Here is a 25,665-nt window from a genome sequence, read left to right as displayed (position 1 = left end):
GTGGGCACTGGACAACCAGATAACTGAAGCCTGATACGTCACATGCATGCAGGGGATTCAGAAAGCACAAACTTGCTCTGCTCACACAGACGTCACCACAGGAGAGAGGCTGGAGGAGAAGAAGGCAACCCAACCGTTCCTCGGATGACACGCGCAGCCAAAAGGGGATGACAAGGTGATAATGCTCTAAAATCCTGGGAGGATCTGCAGTGACTGACGGAGCTAATCAGGAATGTCGGCAACAATGCGCGCATGAAAGCAAAATGAAGCGCAAAAGCGAGAGGAGGCGACCCGAGTCTAGGAAAAAGCGCTGTGCTGCTGCTCACAGCTCAGAGGCGGAGCCAAAGTGTGATATTTACATTGGCATAACAGGTAAGAGACTGCGGAACGAACCCAATGAACCCCATGTTGACCACCACCACCAGGGATTCTGGGACGTGCACAGCCGGCCGCACGCTAATGCATCTTTTTTTTTAGTTCAGATCATATTTCATATTTGGATAAAATGTCTTTCTTTTCATATAGATATATTGTTTGACCTAAAATGGCGACACCATCTGTCCCCTATCGTCAGTGCATTCAGAATCAGGACTTGGCTTTGCGTCATTTTATTTTACCACCTGACCTTCCGCAGTCTGTAGTGGCAGAAAATACTGAATGGTTGGAGGTTTATAAACATCATTTTCTCGTGTTTGATCTGAGAGTGAATCGAGTTATTGGTAGTCATATCCACCGTATGTGGGCCTACCTATGGGAGAGAAAGACTCCCGAGGGAACATTAACAGAACTTTCCCTTGTTGTCTCATGTTTGTGATCATCTGGAGCAGCAGTACCAGTGTTGCCATGTTTTGTGAGAGAAATAAGCAACCATGTCTAGGAAAACAAGCCCAAAAGAAGCAACTATGGCCATATGAGCACTTTATCAGCGATTTGAAAATAGCCGATCTGCAAGCTCACAAGGCGTCGCGATGTGACGCCTTGTGGAGCTTGAAGTTGTAGATCGGCTATTTTCTAACAAATCTTTGAGAAAAAAGTGAAACATTTTGAATATTTTTCGAAATATTTTAACAACACAAATCTGGTACAGCAGGGGTCCGTGGACAAATACATATTAATTTGGGGGTCCACCGTCCTTGACTACTTGAAAATGTTTGATAAACACTGGTTTAAACAACATTTAGGAAATAAGCCCAAATAAGCAACTACACTTTAGAAACAAGACCGAAAAACCGCAACCCGCAACTACCAATATTTACAAGCAACTTAACAGAAAATCAAGCCCAAAGTCGCTTTTAATAAGCGGACATGGCAACACTGGCAGCAGCAGAAAGGTCTGGATTTCTGAAAGGGAGGTTCATAGAAGTAGAGAGCAGGTCTGTCATTGGTCCATTCATTATCCTAGCAACCGCCTTGGCAACGTTCCCACAGCCTATCATATGTCTCCTGTGCAGAACTTTAAATTGTAAGACCAGTGTTGCCAGATGTTGTGATAGAAACAAGCAACCAGGTCTATGAAAACAAGGCCAAAAGAAGCGAGCCCTTTGCCCTGTAAATATAATTATACATTGGTTATTTGAATATTGCCGATCTACAAGCTCACGATGCGTCGCGATGCGACGTTGTGAGCTTGTAGATCTGTTGTTTTCAAAAAAATCTTGATGGAAATTTGAAAAATGCGTAATATTTTTTGAAACATTTCAACAACACAAATCTGCAGCCTGGTTTTCAGATGCGGACAAATATATATTAATTTGGGGGTCCTTGACTTGGAAATGAAACACTGGTTAAAGCAACATTAGGAAACAAGCCCAAATAAGCAACTTCACTTTAGAAACGAGCCCGAAAAACCGCACCCCGCCGCAAACTACCAATATTTACAAGCAACTTTACAGAAAAACAAACTCAAAGTCGCTTATAATAAGTGGACGTGGCAACCCCGTGTAAGACACAGGGTGAAGCTTGATTGACGGGTAAACCCTGCAACGGGGGTAGCGCCCTCGATCCCTCTCAGCCAATGGCCTTGCGCGACACAGTTTGATGGCTGCAAGGGGCAGGCTCTGACGGAGTTCGTTTTTTTAGTAGAGTGCGCAATAACGCTCGGTTCCCTCCCTCCTCCTCAACGGAACTGCTCTGTAACTTTCTTCTGGTCGAGTCAAGTCGGTCATAGCGTTAAACGTTTTGTTTTTTTCAAGGTTGCTATTTTACCCTTTGAGTAAACGCTATTTTGAGCGTGCAATTGTAATTTCGGGTTTTTAATCATTGTGAGCGCGCGCGTTCATGAGGAAAAACAACGCATGCATTGCATTGCATTACCAGACGGCATGTTCAAAACTGCACCCAAGATGACCGCTGACGAGCTCTCGTTTAAAAGTGTCGAGTTCGTCAAAGGTAAGTTTGTTGGCAAAACATGAAGTGTGTGTGTGTGTGTGTGTGTGTGTGTGTGTGTGTGTGTGTGTGTGTGTGTGTGTGTGTGTGTGTGTGTGTGTGTGTGTGTGTGTGTGTGTGTGTGTGTGTGTGTGTGTGTGTGTGTGTGTGTGTGTGTGTGTGTGATTGATTGCCTCCTGATTTGTGTGTGTTCCAGATAAGCTGTGTTTTGCCATACTAAAGCAGAAGATCAAAAGCACAGCTGAGCGACATTGTTTCTGCATAGACGATGAGCTGGCATATGAAAAGTAAGTCGAGAGTCACATTCCAAATATAGCTCTGGAACATGCTGTTTTGTATAGGATTATGGTCAGTTATGGAAGAAGTATCAATACTGCAATGTAGAAGTACTCTATTACAAGTAGAAGTCCCCGTGTTCAAAATGCATTTGAAGTATCAAAAGTAGAAGTACTCATTGTGCAGAATGTCCAGTTTCTCAAGTTCAAAATGTATAACAAATCTTTTGAAAATAGCCGATGTAGATCTGCTATTTTCAAATGGCCAAAATATGTATATGGCTGAAGTGGTTAGTGTGCTTTGTAATAATAATCAATCTAGTTACTAAAGTTTTCAAATAATTGCAGTGGAGTAAAAGTACAATATTTTCCTGAGATATTGTGGAGTAAAAGTATTGAAAATTGGAAATACTCCACCTAAGTAAAAAAAAAAAGGCCTCAAAATTGTACTGAAGTACAGTATTTAAGTAAACATATTTAGTTACTTTACACCACTGATTATGGTTATGATTAGTGTATGGCCTTGCTTGTGTTGTGACGTTTGTCTCATGTTTGACACTAGTGAAAAGGGCGGACAATGCTTAATACACGCCTTGTGTTGTTGAGCCCATCTGACACCTCTCCAGAACACTGGAACTGGTTTGAGCACTTTTATGCAGCAAAATAATTAAGGGGAAACGATGGACTTAATGCTTACTAACAGGGAAATTGCTCATACCTTCAAGAGAAAATCTGTTGTGCTCAATGTTTTTATTTATTTAAGAAAATCAATGTCGTTTTCTTTTTTTGAAAGATTTGTTACACCAATATATAAGAATTTGCTATAGTTGATGTGTCATAGTCTTTATCACTGAACAATGACTTAATTGTCTGCTACTGTACTGTACTACTTTACTTAACTATGGGCGTTTGGATTTGGTGTTGGCAGAATTACAAATATCCACGTAAAAACATCAAAGCAAGTGAAGTTTCCGAACTTTTTGTGGGCAGTTTAGTTGTCATTGCTGCAGTAGCAGTTTCAGGGCCTGTGGGACAGAGAAAATGCTGTTTCAATGAACTTGTGTTGAAGGTGGATACGGCATAGGAGGACATGTACCCACTGGGTACCCTTTGTACCCAGTATTTATGCCTGTGATTGTGATACAAAAATGTCCTCTAATCTCTCCAGCTTTTTTGTCTTGTTCCAGTTGACCCAATATTGCAGGCGCTTCCTAATATAGTCTTTACCCTGTCAGTTTTTTCTTTCTTTACTATACAACTCTCGAGTTGGTTGAATATATCCTGTTTAAAGTGACAAAATCACAGCATATCCGGGGCGCCGATAGCCGAGTAATTAGCGTACCACATAGGCTCTAATTAGCCTGGTAAACCCTCCCTCCGGAAATCTCAATTCCATTTCATTTCAGGAGTGAGTCTGGCCTGATCCGCCTGTCTGCAATATTGGCTGTGCTGGAGTTGGGCGGGAGTAATACCGTTGACTGACAACCCCTTCAGCCAATGATAATTTTCCCCCTTCAGCCAATCAGCAGTTCACCAGTCTTAATGTGACGCGACGGGACTTTTGAGACAGCCATACCCAAAATGGGTTGCCTTTTTCGGGTACAATGGTGTCACTGCCCGCCCCTACCGGTTCTCTAATTATTATTTTTTAAATAGGCTTTGTCATGATTAATTGACCACATATATGAAGTTAAACAACTAAATTCTATCCAAACGATATCTTATAAGTAAATTCCGTGCCTCAAAATAGAAGTTAGAGAGCTTTTTGAAGTAAAAAAATAGCGGAGAAAACTGCCCACAGAAAAAGATGGCTGCCGTTCGTGTTTTGGGCTCACTCGAACTCGCCACCTGATTGGCCAACTGTCGCTGTCAATCACAGAACGATGTGCGACGACGCTGATAGGCGCGTCCGTTTGGCATACACAGCCAATATTGCAGAGAGGCGGTTCATGCCAGACTCACTCCAGGAATCAAATAGAAATTAGATTTCCTGAGGGAGGGTTTACCAGGCTAGGCTCTAATGCCTAACAGTGATTCCCAGACCGGGAGGACCTTTACTGCATGGTATTCCTCGACAATCTCTCCCTGTGTCCTGTCTCTACACTGTAACTATCAATATAGGCAAGAAAAGCTGTAAGCACCCCCAAACAAATCACAGCATGTCGAAGGAAAAGCCACCCTGACCACCTCTCCCCCTCTCTCTCTCTCTCTCTCTCTCTCTCTCACACAGCTTCTATGCGGACTTTGGCCCCCTTAACCTGGCTATGTTTTATCGCTTCTGTTGCAAGCTCACAAAGAAGCTCAAGGTAAAGAAACCTACCGTACTGCGTTATTTGCACTCACTGGTGAAAGGGAGGACGACAGGACAGTCCAGGAACTTCAATAGCCATAGCAGTCAAACTGACATTCTCGCACAATGGACTGTTCCAAACATAATAGATTGTGACAAAAAAAAAATCTAAATCAATTTATGTACACATGTTTACATTGTTTAATGGCAGGAATCGGCACTCACTGCATTTTCTTTTGTTGGTACAGTCCATTACACATGCCAGGAAGAAGATAATATTTTATACATGTGGAGACCAAAAGAAGCAAGCCAATGCTGCCTACCTCATTGGCTCATATGCTGTAAGTATTGTGCACCTAAGGTCTGTGTGCTAAATTATTACAGTCACAGACCGTATCGTTATTCAGAACAATCAAGATAAATGTGTTAAACTGGTGACTTGTGTTTGAAGGTAATGCATCTTCATATGATGCCAGAGGAGGCCTACAGTCTGCTGGTGTACAGGAACTACGCATACCTTCCATTCAGGTAACCACACACACTAACACACATTCTGGTGAGGATATTTAGAGAGAGAGAGAAAAGGCCCTCAGAACAGCCACACGGAGACTGATTGTCAAGATGTTTTGTATTTTTCACAGAGATGCTTCATTTGGAACCTGCATGTACAACCTGAACATTCTGGATTGTCTACGTGCTGTCCACAAGGTATAGCACTTGAGTTACAAAGTGAACCTTAAGACCTGAGGCAATTCTTTAAAAAAAATCTAAATTCTAACAGTTTTTTGAAAAAAGAATTAAAAAAACTACAAGCTATGAGCTTGTCTACAAGCTATGAGCTTGTAGATCTGCTATTTTTGAATAGCCAAAGAAATCTAAAGTGACACAGATGCGTTCCAGGTCTTAATGGGTTAAATTAAAAATAAATAAATAGGCATATCATGCTTCTAACTCTCAATAAACATTTCTCCAAGGCTTTGCAGTTTGGCTGGCTTGACTTCTCAAACTTTGATGTAGAGGAATATGAGCACTACGAGGTATGAAACGATGTGTTCTGAAGTTGTTTGTATAGCTTTTTAGGCAGGGGTATTAGTTTTTTAACCTTTTTGTCCCTTTTATTGCTGCAGAGAGCAGAAAATGGAGATTTCAACTGGATCATTCCTGGAAAGTTCCTTGCATTCAGTGGGCCTCATCCAAAAAGCAAAATTGAGAATGGTGAGTTAAACAAACATTGCATCGGCTGGTGCTTCAGACCAGTGGTGGTTCCTGGCAAAAAAGTATTATATATATATATATATATATATATATATAATGTAATTGGCTATACTGTATGTCTCTCCCTCCAGGGTACCCTCTCCATGCTCCCGAGGCATACTTCCCCTACTTTAGGAAACACAATATCACCAGTATCATTCGTCTCAACAAGAAGATGTACGACGCCAGACGTTTCACAGACTCGGGATTTGAGCACCACGACCTCTTCTTTGTTGATGGAAGCACGCCAAGTGACGCCATCGTCAGGAAGTTTCTCAACATCTGTGAAAATGCAGAAGGAGGCATTGCCGTCCACTGCAAAGGTGAGAAAACTCCCAGTCGCCAACACCGTTGGTCTGATAAATGGTCTCCATCTGAGCTTTCCCCACTAAATAAACACTTACAGGTTGTGGCATAAACGTCTGCTTTGTCATAATTTCCCCCTCCTTTCATCTTCAACCAAGCATAAGACACCAATGTCATTTGTTCCCTTGAGATTTGATTATGGTTTCCAGGTGTGCCCATTGCATTCGCAAATGAACTGGGTCCATTTGGTTCCATTTGTACATTCTCAGAGTTGCGCTCAGGAAAGCAGTCCAGTACAGCAAAAACATGTTTCTATTTGATTTCGACTTCTCATAGTAGGCCTACTGATTAACCCATTAAGACCTGGAACGCATCTGTGTCACTTTAGGTTTCTTTGGCTATTCAAAAATAGCAGATATACAAGCTCATAGCACGGCACCGAGTGCCGCGCTATGAGCTTGTAGATCTGCTATTTTTGAAAAATCTTGAACTTTTTTTTTCTCCAAAAAACTGTTTGAAGGATTTAGAAAACAAAGGATTTAGAAAACATTTTCTTAACACATCCACCGCCAAGGGCTAATCTCATAATGTACTCACCAGTGCCAAGGTTTTATTGTTGTTTTTTGTTTTTTTCAGGTCGCCATAGGCCCCGTTAAAATCCTTTAGATTGCCCGATCCACTGTTTGTAAACAACGGGCACATGTCCTGGTGTCTACTCATCGAGACCGCGTGTCAAACGGAGCCGCCATGTTTGAGTTCTGAGCGTTTATGTTAACATGGGAAATGCGAGGATGAAAAACTACATGTCCTGTACAGGTTTTACAGGGCTTTTTGTGTACGACTTAGAATGTAGGCAGACGGGAAACAAAAAACGGGATCGCACTTCCGGTTGACTTCGGGTGGTGTTACACTGAAAATGGTCCCCCTGGAAAATTGAAAAAAAAAAAAAATCGAAAAAAAGGAAAAAGCACCACAGCCCGTAGACTACGGGATCGGCGCTTAACCGTTGGATTTAACGGCCCGTAGAACTACGGGCCCGGCGGTCAATGTGTTAAAGGGTCTACACCATGAATTTCATTTTTTTTGGGGGTTTTTAGTATTTTTTGGGCTCCCCAGTGTCTCTTGTACCCCAAAAAATATATTTTTTTAACATTCAGTCATTCATTCTCATTTCAGAGATTTTCAGAATGAGCGTGTCTGAACAGGCCATTTCAGAATGGCAATGCAAGTGACATCACTTGCATTGCCATTGCATTGATGATGGCCAGACAGAATTGCTCAGTAGCCCCCCCCTGCCCAAGAGGACGTTTTGGTATTGCAGCTGAAAGTGCTGTATAAGCCAGAGACAATTGACTTGGGATGAGTATATCTGAGTGATGATTTAGGCTCAAACCTTTTGAAAAAGGTTTGAGGGACATACACCATATGATATTAAATATCAAATATTTTTTTTAAATTCATGTTGTAGATCCTTTAATGGGTTAATGAGTTGTGTGTGTGGGCAGGCGGCGGATCTATATCTCGGAAGAATAATGAAATCGGGCGGATGGCAGGTAGATGATTAATTTGTACGCGTGGATTCAGGTGACATCAGACCCCTCAGCACATCTCTAGTATGGGATGCTGCATTGGATGTTTGCAACCCTCTTGGAAATGGTATACTACTGTAAGTGAAAGCAGACTGAGATTGTCAGTCTCAATTTGCCCTCTCAAGTCTGTGTTAAATCACCCGCTGTACTGGTAAACCTTTACCAAGATGAGTGAAACATCTCAGTGACTGTTTATAGGACGATTCCTGTCGATAGACCGTTGTAAACAACTACAGTTGTGTTTTCAGCTGGCCTGGGGCGAACCGGCACTCTGATTGGCTGCTATATGATGAAGCATTACCGCCTGACAGCTGCAGAAGCCATCGCATGGATTCGAATCTGCCGACCAGGATCTGTCATCGGGCCTCAGCAGAACTTTGTTGAGGAGTAAGTCTTTGTTAAAGGCTAATTTTATTTAGTTCATGTCATTACACTGCCAATTTCTACTTCCTATTACCTTGAAATTGAAGTTTTGGCACGGAAACGAGCAGGATTTTACAGCGTGGTCGGTTCTAATTGTGTGTGGCAGCAAGCAGAACGATATGTGGGTAGAGGGAGACGTGTTCCGGGAGAAGACGATGAACGAGCCGGAGAACGGCAAGATGGCGGTCACCAGGATCCTGTCCGGGGTCGACGACATCACCATCAACGGGAACAACAAGAACAACACACCCAATAAGGAGGAAGCCGAGCTGGTGAGTTCTGAGAGCGATCCTGTGCTCTTGTTAAACTACCACGAGTATGGTTTCTTCACATGACTTCCATGAGCAGTAAATAGGATATTGAATGACTCATCAGTCCTTGCCCTTTGTGTCTCTGTTGTGTTCCGATAATGTTCAGTACAACGATGAAGAAGAGAGGAATGGTCTAACACAGGGGGACAAACTGCGGGCCCTGAAGAGCAAGAGGCAGTCCAGGTCATCCACAGGCTCGCTGTCGTAAGTATTCAAGCTGCCTGCAAACTGCCATAATGAGTCATCACTTTGGCTTGTTCAGTACACTGAAGTAGCACCTAGGCATATCCCTATAGGCATATAACAATTCTTTGGTTGATATTGTAAAAACCCAAAGAGGTTATGTAATAATACTCCAATCTGTTCTTTCTTTTGTTGTACAGTTTGAATTCTAGGGTCCATGCATACTTTTATTTTGTCATTCTTTCACCATTGCCTTCATCCACAATATGCCTCATTAGATTTCTTATAGTTCAGTGTAGTTATAGTCGTAATGTTTTGGGCATGGCTACTTAACTTTATCCAATATATTGCACTCTCTTCCGAATACCATGATTTAGATACAGTATATATGATGAGTTTAGCACTGAGGCAGCATCTCAGTAATAATACAATAACTCCCTTACCCTGTATACATAATGTATTGTGTAAAATAAGTGCATAGTCTGCATACTATTTCATTTTAATTAATTTTTGGCAAGTCATTATAGGAGGGGAAAATCTCTTGTCGATTATTTATATATTTTTTATGGCTGAATTAAAAGCTCACACCGCGATAAGTTGTGAACTTGTAGATCAGCCATTTTTTAAATCATCTAGAACATTTCTGTGGTTAAATGGTTAAGGATGGACATTGGACAATAGATACAACATTTTATAGAGCGAGGAGTGAAAGACAAACTCGCTTGGAGAGTTGGATGGAGGTTGTCTTTGCTGATGTCAAATCTACAACAATGGAGATGCCTTTTTGTCAAATACTGGACTTACAGAAGCCATACTGATCTGAAATGTAAATACAATACAGTATGGAAGTTGAACATCTAACGTTATGGCCATATTTATTTTCCTGCCCACTTTGATTTGAAGAGGGGGAAACAAAAATGTAAACCAACTTTACCTATACAGTATGTCACACAACTTTAAATCATAAGCCGTGTCTGTTCATCAAAATCTGTGAAGGTGACATGGACACAATATATTTACTTACTGCGGTATGTAAATCATTATACTCAGGCAATTGCATGGCAACAGCCCTCCAGCAGGGGGCACTGTATTGCAGTTACGACCATGAAGTTAGACACCTTGTGGCATGGATCATGTGGCGGAACCACTTCTAATGTAATTATGTCCCTGTTCAAACAGTCATGTCAAAAGCAGACCTGTGCCAAGAGTGTAAACCCAGATCACTTGGTGCCTGAGTGAATTCAGCTATTGACCATAACGGTGGCCATTTTGCTCTTAATTCATCGGGAATGCATCCCACGATTAACCCGTTTAGACGGGGAAAGAATCTGCGTCATTTTAAGATTTCTTTGGCTATAAAAAAAAATAGCAGATATACAAGCTCGTAGCACGTACGAGCTTGTAGATCTACTATTTTTGAAAAATTGTGAAAATTTGTGCAAATCTTTGAATATATATATTTTTAAGGCGAACATTTATCAAATCTTTGCTTCTGGGGATTCAGAAGCAGTTAAAAAAAAAACATATGTTGTGGTGCTTTGTCAAGGACCCCCAAAATGATATGTAGTTAGCCGCCGACCCCCATCTCGAAATATGTTGTTCCAGGGACCCGCAGAAGCAAAGATTTGAGTTAAAAATGTTCGCTTTAAAAATATATCTATATTCAAATATTTGCACAAATCTTCAAGATTTTTCTAAAATAGCAGATGTACATAGCCCGAGTGCCGCGCTATGAGCGTGTATATCAGCTTTTCTTTAAATAGCCAAAGTATAAAATATGGATAAAGTGGTTACACAGATGCGTTCCCGGTTTGAATGGGTTAAGAGCAAAATGGCCATCATGTGAATATGGTTGGGCGCCAGCATGGCTGTGGATGGTCGACGTGCCTCTGCCTATGTACCTACATGGCTTTGGCTTTTGTTATCCCATGTCAGGCAGGCGGTAGTGTTCTGCTGCAATCTCATGGGTACGGCGTGGCCGGTGTGTTGCCTGCCGTTCAAAAGATAGCAGACAGAGGCAGAGAAAGAGTTGGGGCAGAGGAAAAGAGACAGAAAGAGAGAGGATATGAGGTTTTGTATGATGGAGGTAAGTGCATGTCACTTCCTTACTAACTGACATCCTCTTCCTGTAGACCCGGTTGCTATGCCAGTGAATGGTATGGCTAACGGTATGGCTGACTGCCTTATTTTGGGGGTGTCTGTGGTGTAACGCCTGACTTATGCTTCGTCGCATGACCGTGTCGCTTGACAAAACCTTCCACTGAAAAGCTTGTAACAAGTCATGACACCTTTTTTTTTTCTTTTTTCAGTTGACACGGTTGTCGGACGAAGTATAAATTAGCCCTAAGGCGGGTATGCAGTCAATGGATGCACCATATGACATATGACATGCGCTATCGACCACTCTTTGACACAGACTGAGTTGCTCTGCTCTGAAATCTACGCATATCTGAGATATCTGCTGATTTAAAGGAAAGCACTCCGGTTCAGTACTCATGCACCTGCACTAGCTGGTCAACTGATCACGGCTCCAAAACGAGATCTTGATCAGTTGACTAAGATGATTTAGTGCTTGGCTGGCACTGCTGACATGGCGCTTCCCATGAAAACACCACTCGGAAGTGAAACGTTTGATTTTTGTAGCTCTTGGTCGACTATAGGTACTTCGTCGTTGGTTTTAGTAGCCATAATGTGCTTGTCAAAAGTATTGTATCTGTATGTGCGCATAGGTTTAATAGGTAACCTAGAAGGATAAGGCTTATCCTTCTAGACACAGAGGTGTTGATGGTTTAATGTGTGGCTTCATGTGGCATTGTTCAAAGATGGCATGACAATTCAAATTCTAACCCCAGTTTGACAGAGTGGCCCAAGTTATTTTCTTTTAAAGAGAGACTGTAGTGAGAGATGGGGATCAAAAATTGGTCCCTCAATTGTCAGAGGGGAGGTCAGGTTTGTTTGCATATCAGACCCAAAGACCTTATCAGCATACAAGATAACACAAACATCTAACTCCACCATCTGGCTCCAGTGTTTATTTTATGTAAAAGTGCTGAATGCATGCTGAACACACGGTGGCAGTATGTTTGACCTCTTCCCTTCTTGCATGGCAACAAGCATGAAAGCTTATGAGACATGCATGAGTGCCGAATATGCCTGTGTTTTCAATTTGTGCAAACATGGCAGGGTTCAGCATTCATTCATCGCGTGGTTTCCCATTGCGTCTGTGACTCGATGAGCAATCTGGGAACCCATCGGCAAAAAAAAAAGAATCCTTTGAATTTGCCTCTGGGGGCACCGCCCAATTCCCGGTGTAGAGACCGGATGTCGGCCCCTTCACTCTCCTTCAGCCCTCCTCTTCCGGTGGTGCTCCTTGTTTTCATCCCTAATGACAACAACTCTACACGTTGTAATGGGAGTTGCCGACAGATTCAGCTGCGGAGCTCTGAATCTGTCTTGAGAGATTACTCAATGAGTGAATATGTACCATTCCATGCTTTGTTTCCTCTCACACCCATATCTCTCCATGGACACAATTACTAGCCTGGTATCCAGCCTGCTTCGCTACGTTCGGCTGACTTTTTTTTCTCTCTTCGCTTCTCAGTCTGGAAAGCCTCCTATCTCCAAGGGAGGCGGGACATGCCAAATAGTTTGAGTCCTGCCGTGGCTTCTGATTGGTCTGTGGTGCAGGGCGGGACAAAGCACCAGTGAGACGTCATTCCAATGCGCAAAAAAACAACAGTGTGAAAAGCATGGAGGGTGGCGCTGGCTGATGACGTAGGTTGCCTAACGCTACTCTCATTCGTTGGAACGACATCCAATCAGCAACGACGTTGACTACGTAACATATGTAGTTCTAGTGTAGTTCTGCAAAATCTCCCAATGGGGGGCTTTCCAGACTGAGAAGCGAAGAGAGAAAAAAAAATGTATTTGGTTGATAAATAGATGTCTCTAGTTACATTCTGATCAGCTGCATGCATCACTAGTGCATTATAGCTAATGCAGAAGCTTGGTGACAGACTGTGGGATCCAAGGCTCTGTAGCAGGTATTTGATCTCATTCAATCCTGGTAGAAAAGCAGAACATCTGTAGTTTTCTATCCTGCCTTGGCATCTCTCGTCTCTCCATCCTTTCTTGTACTTTTTTTCTTTTGTTGTTACTTTGGATGTGTCCTTTCAGATGGCTGGTGGTAGCCATGCTCATCCCTGTGTACCCTTGTCCTGTGGAGGACTACGTATGGCTTCCCTTCTTCCAGCCTGCATTTCTGTATAGACTTGTAAGGATTTCAATGATCTCTGCTGTCCGTCTGTAGCCCAAACCCCTATCCTGATTCCTGCCCCTTGTCCCCCCCTGCCCCCCCGGGAGCCCTGACAATGCTGTAAGTGAGCCCCACAACCATCCTCCCTCCCGCAACTCTACAAACCCCAATCCCCATCCGTTTTTGATTTATTGGTGATTGAGTAGGTTTTTTTTTGTAATCAGTTTAAGAAACTGCACAATGTTCTCTCCCTGCGCCACATCACGGCCCTGGCATTCCCATTGTCCCACACTGTCACTGTTTAAGGGACGATTATGCCTCAAGAGACGACTGTAAAATTAGTTGGGGACAATTGATGGTGATCAACAGCATCACTTTGGTCTGCACTGATTTGCGGCAGCTCCTGGCTTTTCCTGTTGCACATTATATAGCTTCACTTAACATCCACTGTCTGCTGCAGCTGCACAAATGACTCCACTGCATTTTGAACTATAAATCCAAGTCTAATATAATAGAGTTTGATTCTGTGGTTGCTGGCTGCCTCTCTGTACACAGAATATATTCTTGCCTCCCTCATCTCAGTGTCTCCTCCCAGAATACATTCATGCCTCCCTCATCTCTCCGTCTCTTCCCTTTTTCCTTGTTTTGTGTCTTTACAGACAGGAAGAGAACAAGATTCACACCAGGTCCTCATCGCAGTCTCCGCGGTAAGTAAAGTGTGTTGGGTGCACAATTTAGTTGCGCTACAGTGCACACAGAGTCATAGTATGCTTCAAGCTAAACCTGCGCTTTGCTCGGTCCCTGTCACAGGACCATCCTGCAGTCCAGTGGGCAGAGCTGTAAGGCTAGCGTGAACCCCTCAGCTCTGTCTGACCACTCAGACAGCAGGAAGCGGACCAGAACCTCACTGCCAGCAAACGGAGTAGTGGGCAGGTTAGTGGGGCGGGCACATCACACTACAAACAGTCATCTACCACAGCCAGAGATCTGTTGTTGGGATGGCAGCACAACTAAATGTGGCAATTTGTTTCAGTCCCCCATAGTACCTTGCATATTCAATTATGTCATTTATCAGAATGTAATAGAAAATATAATTCATTATGAAAATGTTTAAGTGGAGTTGAAGTGACTAAGAAGCTATAGCCACTCATGGAACCTGTTTTCTTTTTAACTAAATTAATCACCCCCCTCCTTCCTTCTCCCAGTTCCCTGTGTCACACCAGACTAGCCAAGTCCCTAGGCAACTTGCATGTAGTGGCCAGTGACCCGCTATGTTGTGAGCCATGCGGCGACCGTAGACTCGCAACCAACACAATCAACCTAAACATGGTACACGCCCATCAGCAGGCAAGCTCTGTTCATGTTCAGACCCCATGTGGAGTCCTACTTTTTTTAATTATTCTCTGTTGTCAATCAAAAACGGGTGTAATCTGCTCAACACTAGGTGCTACATCTGCCACGTCATTCTGTACTACTGTCTGGTTGCTAGATGTTTCTCTACCGGCCCCTATTCTCCTCAACGGCTTCTTGCATGTCCTTTCTGACGAGGTGATTCTGGAGTATGATTGGCTATAGCTTCTTTGGTCTCTGCTTTCCTCACTGTGTCTTTCTGCCTTGAGATAATAATGGCTGCTTAGGCTGTGTCCTCTGTTGGCACTAATCGGATAACCTTGTCCATTTCCTTCTTTCTTCCTTTGTATGTATGTTTATTCTCTGGAACAGACACACTGTGTCCAGAGGACGAAAAGCTCGCTCCCCTTTGCACTCGATGCGCTTTTCCAGGCTCTGGTATCTACCTCTTCTATTCTTCACATTTCCATTTATATCGTCTTTCACTCATAGGCTCTTTTGTATGTCATAATGAATTTGCTATCTTGAAAAGATCTTTGCAAACATACATTTAGTCAGTGGCAATTCAGGTTTTCTAAGTTCAGGTTTTATAGACTGAAAATAAGATTCATGACGTTGATGTTTCTTTATTTTATGTCTTTGCAGCCACTCCATTCCCACAGCTGCTAGAGCACCTCTTCTTCGTTGAGTCGGGGACAGAATATGCTGAGGAAATTCTTCAATTTGATTTTGGCCAAATTCAAAGGAATGGATTGGAATTTTCATTTCATTCAGTCCTATACTGTATATTTAGCTCATTGTGGATCAAGGGATTATGTTCAAGAAATGATCTTGTCTGTTTTGAAATTCAATAGTTATAATCAACATGTACAGCCAGATTGCCAATTCTTTTGTTTTAATGGTTATTTAATACAGCGTCATGCAACAAACAATGTCATAGCTTAATCATTGCCTGGTTGTTTCTATACTTGTTGCATGCATTAGTAATCCTCAGATTGATTCTGAACTGTCAGACCGTCACGTCAATGTGAATTTAGGACATTTTCTCCAAAAACAGGAAGCTTCTAGTCCCTGGCATCAGGGGGCATGTCCAGTTTAAATAATGTTTTGGTGTTAACTTGCGCGAAGCTTTAGCTGATCTTTATGACCGTGCATAAGTATGAATGCATCTTTTCACTGGATGGACTCGCAATGCAAGTTTTCTGCCACTGATTGTTGCACCTAATGTTGCAGTACCGCGTGCATAATTTTTTTTATCTGCACCGCTACTAATATTTAGCTCGTATAACATGTTTGTATTTGTCAATTTCTTGTGGCGCTTATTTTTCTCTTTAGCTGCTGTATTTTGAAACTGTAAATAGATGACTCATTTGATATTCAGAAAAGTTTGTATTTTGTAAATATTTTGTACTACATGTTGGAATGAATCATGTTGTCAAATAGAGGTCTGTGCTTCTGTCAGGGCCATATATAATAGCCTGTGTTCATAATGCCCAGAGCACATATAACAGACTTTTTAATTAAAACATACAGTACTCCTCCCCTTTGTTTGTTTTTTGGTACAGTCAGTTGAGTTCTCATGCTGTTTCAAGATGTATTTTTTAGCCCCAGGGCTCAATCCGACATTTATGCCCCCTTGAAAACTACTGGCAGATAGCCATGGAATTTGCTGTACTTCATGATCACCAAGTGGATAAACTACTGATTGGTGACCACATGGCCCTTCATTATGCTAAAAAGTGCACTTGCTCAGATTTTATTTCCAAACCCGATAACTGAAACTACTGGTTGGATTTCCCTGGAATTTGCTATGTTCTTGCGTGCTCCTCGGCTGAAAGAGTAAGTTCTAGTTTTTAGGCTATTCCAAAATTGTCATCACAATCGTTTTGGAATAACTTTGAAAAGTTAACAAATCTCATGGGGCCCCTGGCCAAATACATATCAATTTGGGGGCCTCCCTTAGCGCACCCAAACTTTGATTTCCTGTAACTGTCACGTGAGTCCAGGAGTCTCTTAATTACAACGGAGGAGTGACCATGAGCACACATTTCATTTGCCCCATAGTCGCTGAAGTAAATATTGTACCCAGTCTTCACAAGCCAAAATGTTCCGATCATCGCCAAGAGGAAATGTTTTGTTAGTCTATCTAGCAACAGTGATTATAGGATGTTTGAGATTTGATCACTTGGAGTGACTATTGGCAAGGCATGCAGTTATCCATTTTGGGAATATACTTTAAGACTTGGTGATGCCATGCCCGTTAGTCTGTCTAGCACCAGTTGTCAAAAGGCACTCCAGTCCTTTTCCACCTCAGTTAAAGCATTTGCTGTCATCTCTGAAGTTCAAGCAATCATCTGTGTGTCACATAATCATAACGACCAGCAGGCCAAGGACCTCAATATTTTTTTAATCCGTCAACAAGCTATGAGATAAGCCCCGCCACAGGCTATGATCAGTAACAAGCCATTCAAATTCACTTAGCATTTGTAATAACATACCCTGAAACACCAAAATTATGAGGGTCTTCCACATTCAGTTCAATGCCTCTGAGCAGTCAGAGAAAGGTCAAGAGGATGATAAAGACGCTAACAGACATTACCCTTTAAGGCAAACCTGGTGAAGATTTGCTCTCCCGAGTGCACCTTTCTAGTTTATAATATTGATCCATCAGGGGATTTATCATACATTGGGTGAGGGACTAGTTTTATATTCTGCAAGTTGATCAGAAAAAGGAAAGGACATCCCTAAAGTCTACTTGTAGTCTTTTGATGACAAGATCTTGATTCATGACCTTATTTGCAGAATTATATTTGTTCCAGCAATTGAATTAAAAAACATGGGGCAAAAAAAAAGACCAGCGATTTTAACATTTGCATTAGTGTTTATTCTCAGAGGTCAGATAATAAACATTGCTTTCAGTGGGACAGTGAAAATGTACAATAAAACCCCGCAAACATTGACATGGCAAAAACACAAAAGCAATGCTCGAAGAACAACCCATTTACACCATGTGACGAGAGAAATGTCCCACAGAGCCAAGGGTCCATTTATCTTCCTGCTGTTAGAGCTGGGAAGTCCTCTGGGTCATCTGGGTTCGGAGCAACTTCAGCCTGGAACTAAAACAAGAGTTACACTTTGTTGTGTGTTGTGCACCAAAAATAGCAGTCTACAAGCTCACAACGCATCACATTATAAATCAGGCTTGATAGACTAAATTCAATTTCATAATAAAAACTATAGGGAGGATCTAGCCCTTATAAATTATTTTTCTATGACTGGCAATTTATTCATAAAACACATTATAAAATAGAATTCATGACATCAAAGTGCACTTTGAATATTTTTCAAAGTGACTGTCCCACTCGGCAGTTATAACTGCCGAGTGGGACAGTCACTTTTAAAAACAGAATGAGCCCAACTGCTAGTTGTGAAGGTAGAATTGTTCTTCATGAATAGTCAATATTTAATGGAGAAAAGGGCTGCTGCTGTTCATAAAAATGTTGGGCTCTCGGGCCGGGCCCAGTTTGTCACATTTCTCGGGCCGGGCTGGGCTGAGATTTTAAGGCCCGATTAAAGCTCTAATATACAGTGACATTGAGAACATACCATCAAGGGCCTGGTTTCAGGTTGCTCTGTAGGACTGGGTGGTTTCTCTCTGGTGTCCCTTCCTCTGCCTCGTGTAGGGCGTTTCAGGCACCCAAAATTGATGTCGAGGCGGGAAGTGATGTCATTTGCCCTGCGCACATAGTAGCCCTCCTCCTCCTCTTCCTCAAAGTACTCCTCCTTGTTCTGTAGACAGAGGTTGGGGAGAAATTAAGAGAAATGCAGTCAATTCAAGGAAAGGAACATGCAACGAGGTAAAAACTTGATGGCATCTGGCATAAAGTTGGTTGGCTAAATTGACTGTCAAGTCAATGCCATTTCCATTAGCAGCCATTCAAATTCTAGCAAGAGGAAGCTTTCAATGCCATCCTGTTCTGAAAACTATACATCATGGGATACACATAGTTTTTCTCAACGCTGCTGCTTTACAGAATTACCCCCATAAATGGTTCACTACACACACACTTGGTATGATAGAAAACCAGTTATGAATTTAAACCCCTTTACATTTCCACAGGCCTGTTGGCAGGCTAGTTCACGACAGTCACCTTCATCAACTTAGATGAGTGAACCGGCAGGTAGGGTAGAAAGCTACTGCTGCACTGCTCTCTATGGACTGAGACGGACAATATTTGTGCACTGGCTCGAATGACAACTGGTGGAATACACCTGCTGTGACATCACATTACTGACCATCACTGGGTGTGGTCAGAAATGCAGCACAGCAACAGCGCCATCATGTGATTCAGCGTGGATTTACTTTTTCACCACTTACACCCTATTTAGACAAATGTTTTGAAATAACAGTATATCAAGTAGCTGATCGTACAAGCTCGCGATGCAACGTGTTGTGACCTTGTAGAGCGCCATTTTCAAAACTATTGTGAATATTTTGCCTACAATGAATGACATACCCAAAATAGGAACGCAGAGGTTAAAACTCAGCTAGAATTTAATAGAGCAGGATCCAGTTCTGAATATAGAGTCTTGCAGTCGTCTGTGGCCCATAATGTGCCCGTTGTGCTGGACCAATGATCCCTACTCCTTTTCTCATGAAAGAGAAAACAAGTGCACATTTTCTCACCTCCACATGCTTGGACTGATGTATGACCGTAGCCTTGGAGGGGACCTTGCTGTCCGCCTTGCGTAGGTTTAACTCCACCTTGGGGCGACTCATTTCCTGCTCGTTTTTCCAATCATCCAGACTCCTATAGATTCTATCACAAAGTGGGACAGGATCACTTACACTTCATTTATCACGCTTTTCTATTGCACAACTACTCTACTCATTTAGCTTAGAGAGTAGTGTCAGTCTGTATTCAGTATGCAAATAACACACATTTATGGCAAAAAGTGGCACAAGAACACGATGTTGAGAAAGTGGTCTAATGGCGCTTTTCCATTGCATTTAACTAAGATCATTTTGACATGGTATGACAACACCCCAGTTGAGCATGGTATGGCCTATTTTCACCTAAAATGTTATAAGCTGCTTTCTCATTTGAACACTGGAAAATGTCTGGGGAATCAGGTCGGGACAGTGTCCAGTGTTGGCCTTTCACGCATGTACAGGAGGAGCATGCAACAGGGGAATGTCCATTTCAGATGCGTTCACACATGAAGGTAAATAGCCCGTTTGATAAGGTGAGGGGCGGTGTCTGGGTAGTCGACGCATACATTAGCTACTCCCACTTAAATATAACAGCGTGAGGGAGATGCGAGGATCAAATGCAATATTTGTTTTACTTTTTTAAATACTTTTTACTACTTCCTTCCACAGAACATGACAGATACATTGAATTGCTTGACATGCGGTCTCCCATTGATGTACCCATAGAAAAACAAACTAAACATCTTTCCTACCATAGTAGGCCTAATGTAGACAACGACCTACAGCCCACTTTTCATCTATCATTCAAGCTGGATAAATAACATTGGTCTCTCTCTATGTACAGACGAGTGCACACTGTAGGTTGTCTACAATTACTAAAGAGTAGGGGTGTGCCGATACACTAATTTCACCAAACGATACGATACGATATTTGGCTCACAACTTCGATACGATTTCGATACGATACGCACTTTTTTATTATGAAAATATATGGGGGAGAGAAAATGCAAACAAATAATTCAGTTTTTGCATTATTCAGACGCAAACTTGTAGCTTTTCAGCTACAATAGCCGTTTTGAATCCAAATAGGGCAATAGTGTGACCCGAAAAAAAAAAAACATGTTGTCACCCTTTTCACGTCGGGGCTGTTTTCAAGCCTGATTATTATTATTGTAAAAAAGAAAAAAAAAGTTTATTTTTATTTATTTTTCCAAAACTATACATATCGTCACGAAAACGTATCGCGATATATCGCGGGACGATATATCATATATCGGCACACCCCTACTAAAGAGACATTCCTATTTTGTTTTGCTTACGAGACATTTCATGGAAGTTCAACTGGTGAATATTTCCAACTCAAACGCTAATAAAAAGGCAGAATGAAACAGGATTCTCTCCTAACACATCGGGAGGAGGGGAGGCTCCACTCGTCGACAATAGAAGCGTCATAAACACGTCCACTCGCTGAATTTAAATTCACCGCATTCATCCATTCACACATAAGCCTGACTTAACTCAAGGGTCCTGCCAGTATAAAGTCTGTTGCATGTCCGATCCTACTGAGCCTAAATGTTGCGTTCATACATACAGCTCCGTTCAAAGTCTGGAAAACTTCCATAATACAGTACATGTGTGAAAGGGCCAAGAAACAGTCTCTTGGGACAGGTGAAATAGATATAGTTTACAGTTTATTTTGCCTGAAGAGGGTGTTCTTATGCTACCCTACCTTTAAGCATTCATAACTTACAGGATTGGTGGTGACACGCTTTGGGGGTCCGTGGGTTCGGGGTCCTTGGGTTGAGGGTCCTCAGGTTTGGCTGTAGCATCTGGTGTCACCTCCATCAACTCACTTTAAAAGATAAGGAAACAATGTCTTAGTCACCCCGCTCTCATGACCTTAAACAAAAAAAGGTCATTATGTCATTGGTGACGGTCAAATCACCCAGCAGTGTCTCCAACAGGCCCCCAGTTATAGGGTCCTCTGCCTCCTCGCTTGTCCTCTGGGGATTTGCCCCTGCAATTACAAGCAGAGCGAAAAACTAAGAAAAGAGGTTCAGCAATATTATTTGAGGAACCACATTGTCTTTAAATGACCCTATGAGACAAGGAACCTCACTGCATGTAAATGACCCTATGAGACAAAGAACCACACTGCATGTGCATGTAGACAACCCTGTGAGACAAGGAACCACACTGCATGTAGACAACCCTGTGAGACAAAGAACCCCACTGCATGTAGACAACCCTGTGAGACAGAACCAAACTGCATGTAGACAACCCTGTGAGACAGAACCAAACTGCATGTAGACAACCCTGTGAAACAGAACCAAACTGCATGTAGACAACCCTGTGAGACAGAACCACACTGCATGTAGACAACCCTGTGAGACAAGGAACCACACTGCATGTAGACAACCCTGTGAGACAAAGAACCACACTTCATGGAATATTAGGCCTTACGTTCCACTGTGCCGCTCAAATTCCCTCTTGCCCCTCAGGTTGAAGTTTTCCGAATTCCTGGTGTATGCACCTCCTCCTCTTCCTCCTCCTCCTCTCCCCGCTCTGGATTCCCCTCGGCCTCTGCGATCAAAGTCTGGTCTGAGGACCAATTACATCAGAATTATTTTCAGCCCACTAATAAGTGACCCTGAGAGATGAGGGGGTGGGGGGCAGCATTTCTTATTAGACCAAAATGACATGTATCAAATACTAAGATATTTAGGGGAAGACACACACACACACACACACACACACACACACACGTTAATCCCATTTTGTATGAGGAATATTAATTATTGAAGTGAACCCATGGGGGGACTGATGGTGCCTAACCTTAAAGGTAGGGCAAGTGATTTACTTTGGTTAAAATAAGTGTTAAATAGCTCTATATTCTTATAGTACTCATTGCTATAGAATAGAGTGTTTGTTCAGTAAAAGGAGTCGCCCATGCCTCTCCAGTTCTTTATTAAACAGAAAATGCATTTTCAGTGCTCTCTCCTGATTGGCTTACATTTTGTCACCTACCTGAAAATGTACTATATTCTGTTTACTAGAGAGCTGGAGAGACCCCTGTGACGGAACAAACGCTCTGTAGCAATGATTACTATCAGAATATAGTACTTTAACCTTTTTAACAAAACAATTAAAATGACCAAAACATATCACTTACCCTACCTTTAACTGTAGTATGGATTACTAAATCATAAGCATTTTCCTAGACCAGCTGATGGAGTTCATTTTAAAACACACATGAGACTTCTGGGGCTCCATAGCCTACAACAGTTAATATACACCATGTAAATAAATATAGGGTTGTGTGTCAGCTGCGTTCGTAAATACATACTTTTGAATGGAATACTCCTTAGGGAGTAGGTAATGTTCTTCTTGCTTATGATCCATTGCTGCATTGCCAGTCATTTTATTCACCACTTCAGCACGTGAGGGCTTCTTAGGGCCTAAAGCAAATAATTATAAACAATTATTCATATTCAAGACTACAGTTAAGTTTAAGTTAAGTTAAGTTTATCCCTATGCCGAGTGCTGGGCTTGCTGGCACTGTTCTGGAGAAATGTTGTCCTCAGAATTTGCAAGAAACGGTGCTTAAATTGCGTGTGTTCAAATGGAGTCTGTGCTTAAAATACTACATGACCCAAAATTGCATTATAAAACAAAATGCCAGAGGATTTTAACTGTAGTGTTGTCACTGACTCACCAGCCTAGCCCGGGGATTGCACTAAACTGGGCATGCTCAAACGAGCTGAGGGCATCCCTGTGATTGAATTAGCCCTGAGTGAGTCAGACTTAAGCACAGAAGAGAAAGCATTGATTGACAACACAATATTACTGGTGGTTCTAGATTGTGTTTGGTCAGATTACTTTAGGAACCTATTATTGCAACAGTAAATGAAAAGCCAATGTGGTTACTTGCAATAGGTTACTACTAATTATTTCCTACTACAGTCTCTAGCATGTCTTGTGTTAGGCCTACTCAGCAGCAGCATGACAGACATGGCCTACTACAGGGAGTATGCCAGTGGTGGAAAAAGTACTTACATTTTTTCTCAAGTAAAAGTATCAATACTGCAATGTAGTAACTAGTAATACAGTAAAGTACTGCAATAAAGTAAAAGTCCGGAATTCAAAGTTTACTTGAATAGACGTACTACGAAAGTATTGTTATCAAAGACGTACCAAATGTATAAAGTACTCATTATGCAGAATGTCCCATTTCACAACTTTTCTGATGTATAATAGTTTTTTTAAATAGCCCCATCTACACGCTCACAATGCGTACTTGAGTAAATGTACTTCGTTACTTTCCACCACTGCTCTAGCAATTTGGGGGTAGAAGTTCCACATGAAAGTACAGTTTGAATACTAGGTCAACTAAATAGGATTAAAAAGCTCATGAAAAGTGCTTCAAATGGGGGTCCTTTTGTACTCAATTCATAGTGACATTAAATGACAGACAGATATACACTACTATCAGTGGTGGAAAAAGTACTCAAATTCTTTACTTAAGTAAAAGTACCAATACTGCAATATAAAAATACTCTGTTACAAGTAAAAGTCCAGAATTAAAAATGTACTTGAGTAAAAGTACAAAAGTATTGGCATCAAAATGTACTTAAAGTACCAAAAGTAAAAGTACTAAATATTTGAAAATAGCCGATCTACAAGCTCACAACGCGTCGCGATGCGACGCGTTGTGAGCTTGTAGATCTGCTATTTTCAAATAGCCTATGTATAAAATAGGGCTAAAGTGGTTATTGTATGTTTCATAATATCATAATTTATATCTGAAAAGTAACTAGTAACTGAAGTTTTCAAATAATTGTAGTGGAGTAAAAGTACAATATTTGCCTCTGAGATGTCGTGGAGTAGAAGTAAAAGTATTGGAAATTGGAAATACTCAAGTAAAGTACAAATACCTAAAATTTGTACTTAAGTACAGTACTTAAGTAAATGTACTTAGTTACTTTCCACCACTGACTACTATGCAGATCATCATATAAAACAGTTTAGAATTGAAAATAAGAAAAACAAAAATATGTACAGTAAAAAGTTTTTTTTTTTTAAAAAGGGGGGGGGGGGGGGTTACCTGCCAGGGACTCTTGGCTGGTCTTCACGGGGACGACGACCAAGGGGGCGACGCGTCTCCCCCTGGTCCCTCTCTGTGCGGGTTTCTTCTGTTTAGCAGCAGCGATGCTCTTCAGTTCCTCCTTCTTCTTCTCCTTCTCACTCTCGGCTTTATCGAACGGGTCGGCTTCGTCATCCAGAAGGTTCAGGAATCTGTTCGCCACAACACAACCATAGGCGTCCGGTAGCATCGTCGCTGTGTGGATCACCAATGCCGCCTGCAGTTCTACAGTTTATACTATAGAAATGTTAAGTTAGTTTAACATTAATAACGTACAGATTCAAACGACAGCCGAACCGCTACAGTCGACAACACCCGGCAGCAGCACGCTGATTGATTGTTGAGATCTTTAAACGTTTGCACGTGTGGGGGACGAGCATCGTTGCCATATCTTGTGAGAGAAATAAGCAACCAGGTCTAGGAAAACAAGCCCAAAAGAAGCAACTATAGGCCACATGAGCACTTTAAACCTATATGCATCTACAAGCTCAGCTTGTAGATCTGCTATTTTTCAAAAACTCTTGAAATAAAATGTGGAATATTTGGAATTAAAAAAAAATATTCTAACAACACAAAACTGTCACAAAACATTTATGAAAATATTTCAGTACCACTAGTTTAAAAAAAATAATTAAATAATTTGGAAGCAAGCCTAAATACACAGGTACACTTTAGAAAAAAGCCCCAAAAAACCACAACCCGCAACTACCAATATTTTAGAAGCCACTTTACAGGAAAAGAAGCCCAAAGTGGCTTATAATAAGCGGACATGGCAACGCTGGGGACGAGATACCACGCCCCTTTACTCAATATTCATGAGCTCTTCTTTCAGGACCTTTTTTTCCTCCGAGGTGGAAAGACTGGTGATGCGAGGTTAGGAGGACCTTTGCGTCAGGTTTTTGCGAGAGAAATAACAAGCCCAAAACAAGCCCCAAAGAAGCGACTAGTACACAATGAGCACTTTAAGCCATACCGATACTGATACACATTGGCTATTTTCAAGAAAATCTTGGGAAGAATGTGAAAATTTGAAATATTTTAAAAACATTTTAACAACACAAATCTGGAATGGGGGTCCATGGCACAAAATGTTTTCAGATGGGGATACGCAGACGATTACATCATTTTGGGGTCCTTGACATGAAAATGTTTGAGAACCACTGGTAACTGGTTTAACAACATTAGAA

The 25,665-nt window shown here is 41.8% G+C and overlaps 2 protein-coding genes across 6 annotated transcripts; one reads left to right on the top strand and one right to left on the bottom strand.

The window, feature by feature from the left end:
* Positions 1-105: 105 nt before the first annotated feature.
* cdc14b (cell division cycle 14B) lies at positions 106-16,153 on the top strand. 5 transcript variants are annotated; one of them, XM_080432256.1, is made up of 16 exons: positions 106-372; positions 2,582-2,672; positions 4,891-4,966; positions 5,199-5,291; positions 5,402-5,478; positions 5,592-5,658; positions 5,925-5,987; positions 6,078-6,165; positions 6,297-6,527; positions 8,348-8,486; positions 8,629-8,794; positions 8,940-9,037; positions 13,931-13,978; positions 14,082-14,204; positions 14,477-14,600; positions 15,267-16,153. In XM_080432256.1, exons 1-16 carry the CDS (start codon positions 264-266, stop codon positions 15,288-15,290), a joined length of 1,617 nt encoding a protein of 538 aa, XP_080288382.1. In that variant the 5' UTR covers positions 106-263; the 3' UTR covers positions 15,291-16,153. The 5 variants fall into 5 exon arrangements, 4 of the variants coding, with proteins under 4 accessions (XP_080288382.1, XP_080288380.1, XP_080288383.1 ...); XM_080432254.1 differs by having other exon boundaries at positions 14,477-14,618; XM_080432255.1 differs by lacking the exon at positions 106-372 and adding an exon at positions 2,090-2,388 and having other exon boundaries at positions 14,477-14,618.
* Positions 16,154-17,544: 1,391 nt separating this feature from the next.
* LOC308088958 (intracellular hyaluronan-binding protein 4-like) lies at positions 17,545-24,787 on the bottom strand. Its single transcript, XM_080433539.1, has 8 exons — positions 24,440-24,787; positions 22,682-22,793; positions 21,799-21,936; positions 21,281-21,352; positions 21,086-21,187; positions 19,309-19,441; positions 18,228-18,410; positions 17,545-17,737 (listed from the first exon to the last, which is right to left on the bottom strand). The coding sequence occupies exons 1-8, from the start codon at positions 24,666-24,668 to the stop codon at positions 17,669-17,671; spliced, it is 1,038 nt and encodes a 345-aa protein (XP_080289665.1). The 5' UTR covers positions 24,669-24,787; the 3' UTR covers positions 17,545-17,668.
* Between the last annotated feature and the right edge of the window lie 878 nt (positions 24,788-25,665).

The sequence above is a fragment of the Gymnoscopelus braueri genome (genome assembly GCF_963280865.1).
Source record: "Gymnoscopelus braueri genome assembly, chromosome: 7".
In the NCBI taxonomy this organism is placed as follows: Eukaryota; Metazoa; Chordata; class Actinopteri; order Myctophiformes; family Myctophidae; genus Gymnoscopelus; species Gymnoscopelus braueri.
This window is presented reverse-complemented; position numbering and strand designations above follow the sequence as displayed.

Excerpts from the sequence above, each read along its gene's own strand:
- cdc14b (XM_080432254.1), top strand. The coding sequence starts at position 264 with ATGAAGCGCAAAAGCGAGAGGAGGCGACCCGAGTCTAGGAAAAAGCGC. Across the intron at positions 5,292-5,401 it reads ACCTCATTGGCTCATATGCT|GTAATGCATCTTCATATGAT; the intron begins GTAAGTATTGTG and ends TTGTGTTTGAAG. Across the intron at positions 13,979-14,081 it reads TCCTCATCGCAGTCTCCGCG|GACCATCCTGCAGTCCAGTG; the intron begins GTAAGTAAAGTG and ends TCCCTGTCACAG.
- LOC308088958 (XM_080433539.1), bottom strand. The coding sequence starts at position 24,668 with ATGCTACCGGACGCCTATGGTTGTGTTGTGGCGAACAGATTCCTGAAC. Across the intron at positions 19,442-21,085 it reads AGCGTGTCACCACCAATCCT|AATCTATAGGAGTCTGGATG; the intron begins GTAAGTTATGAA and ends ACTTTGTGATAG. Across the intron at positions 18,411-19,308 it reads ATCAGTCCAAGCATGTGGAG|AACAAGGAGGAGTACTTTGA; the intron begins GTGAGAAAATGT and ends CTCTGTCTACAG.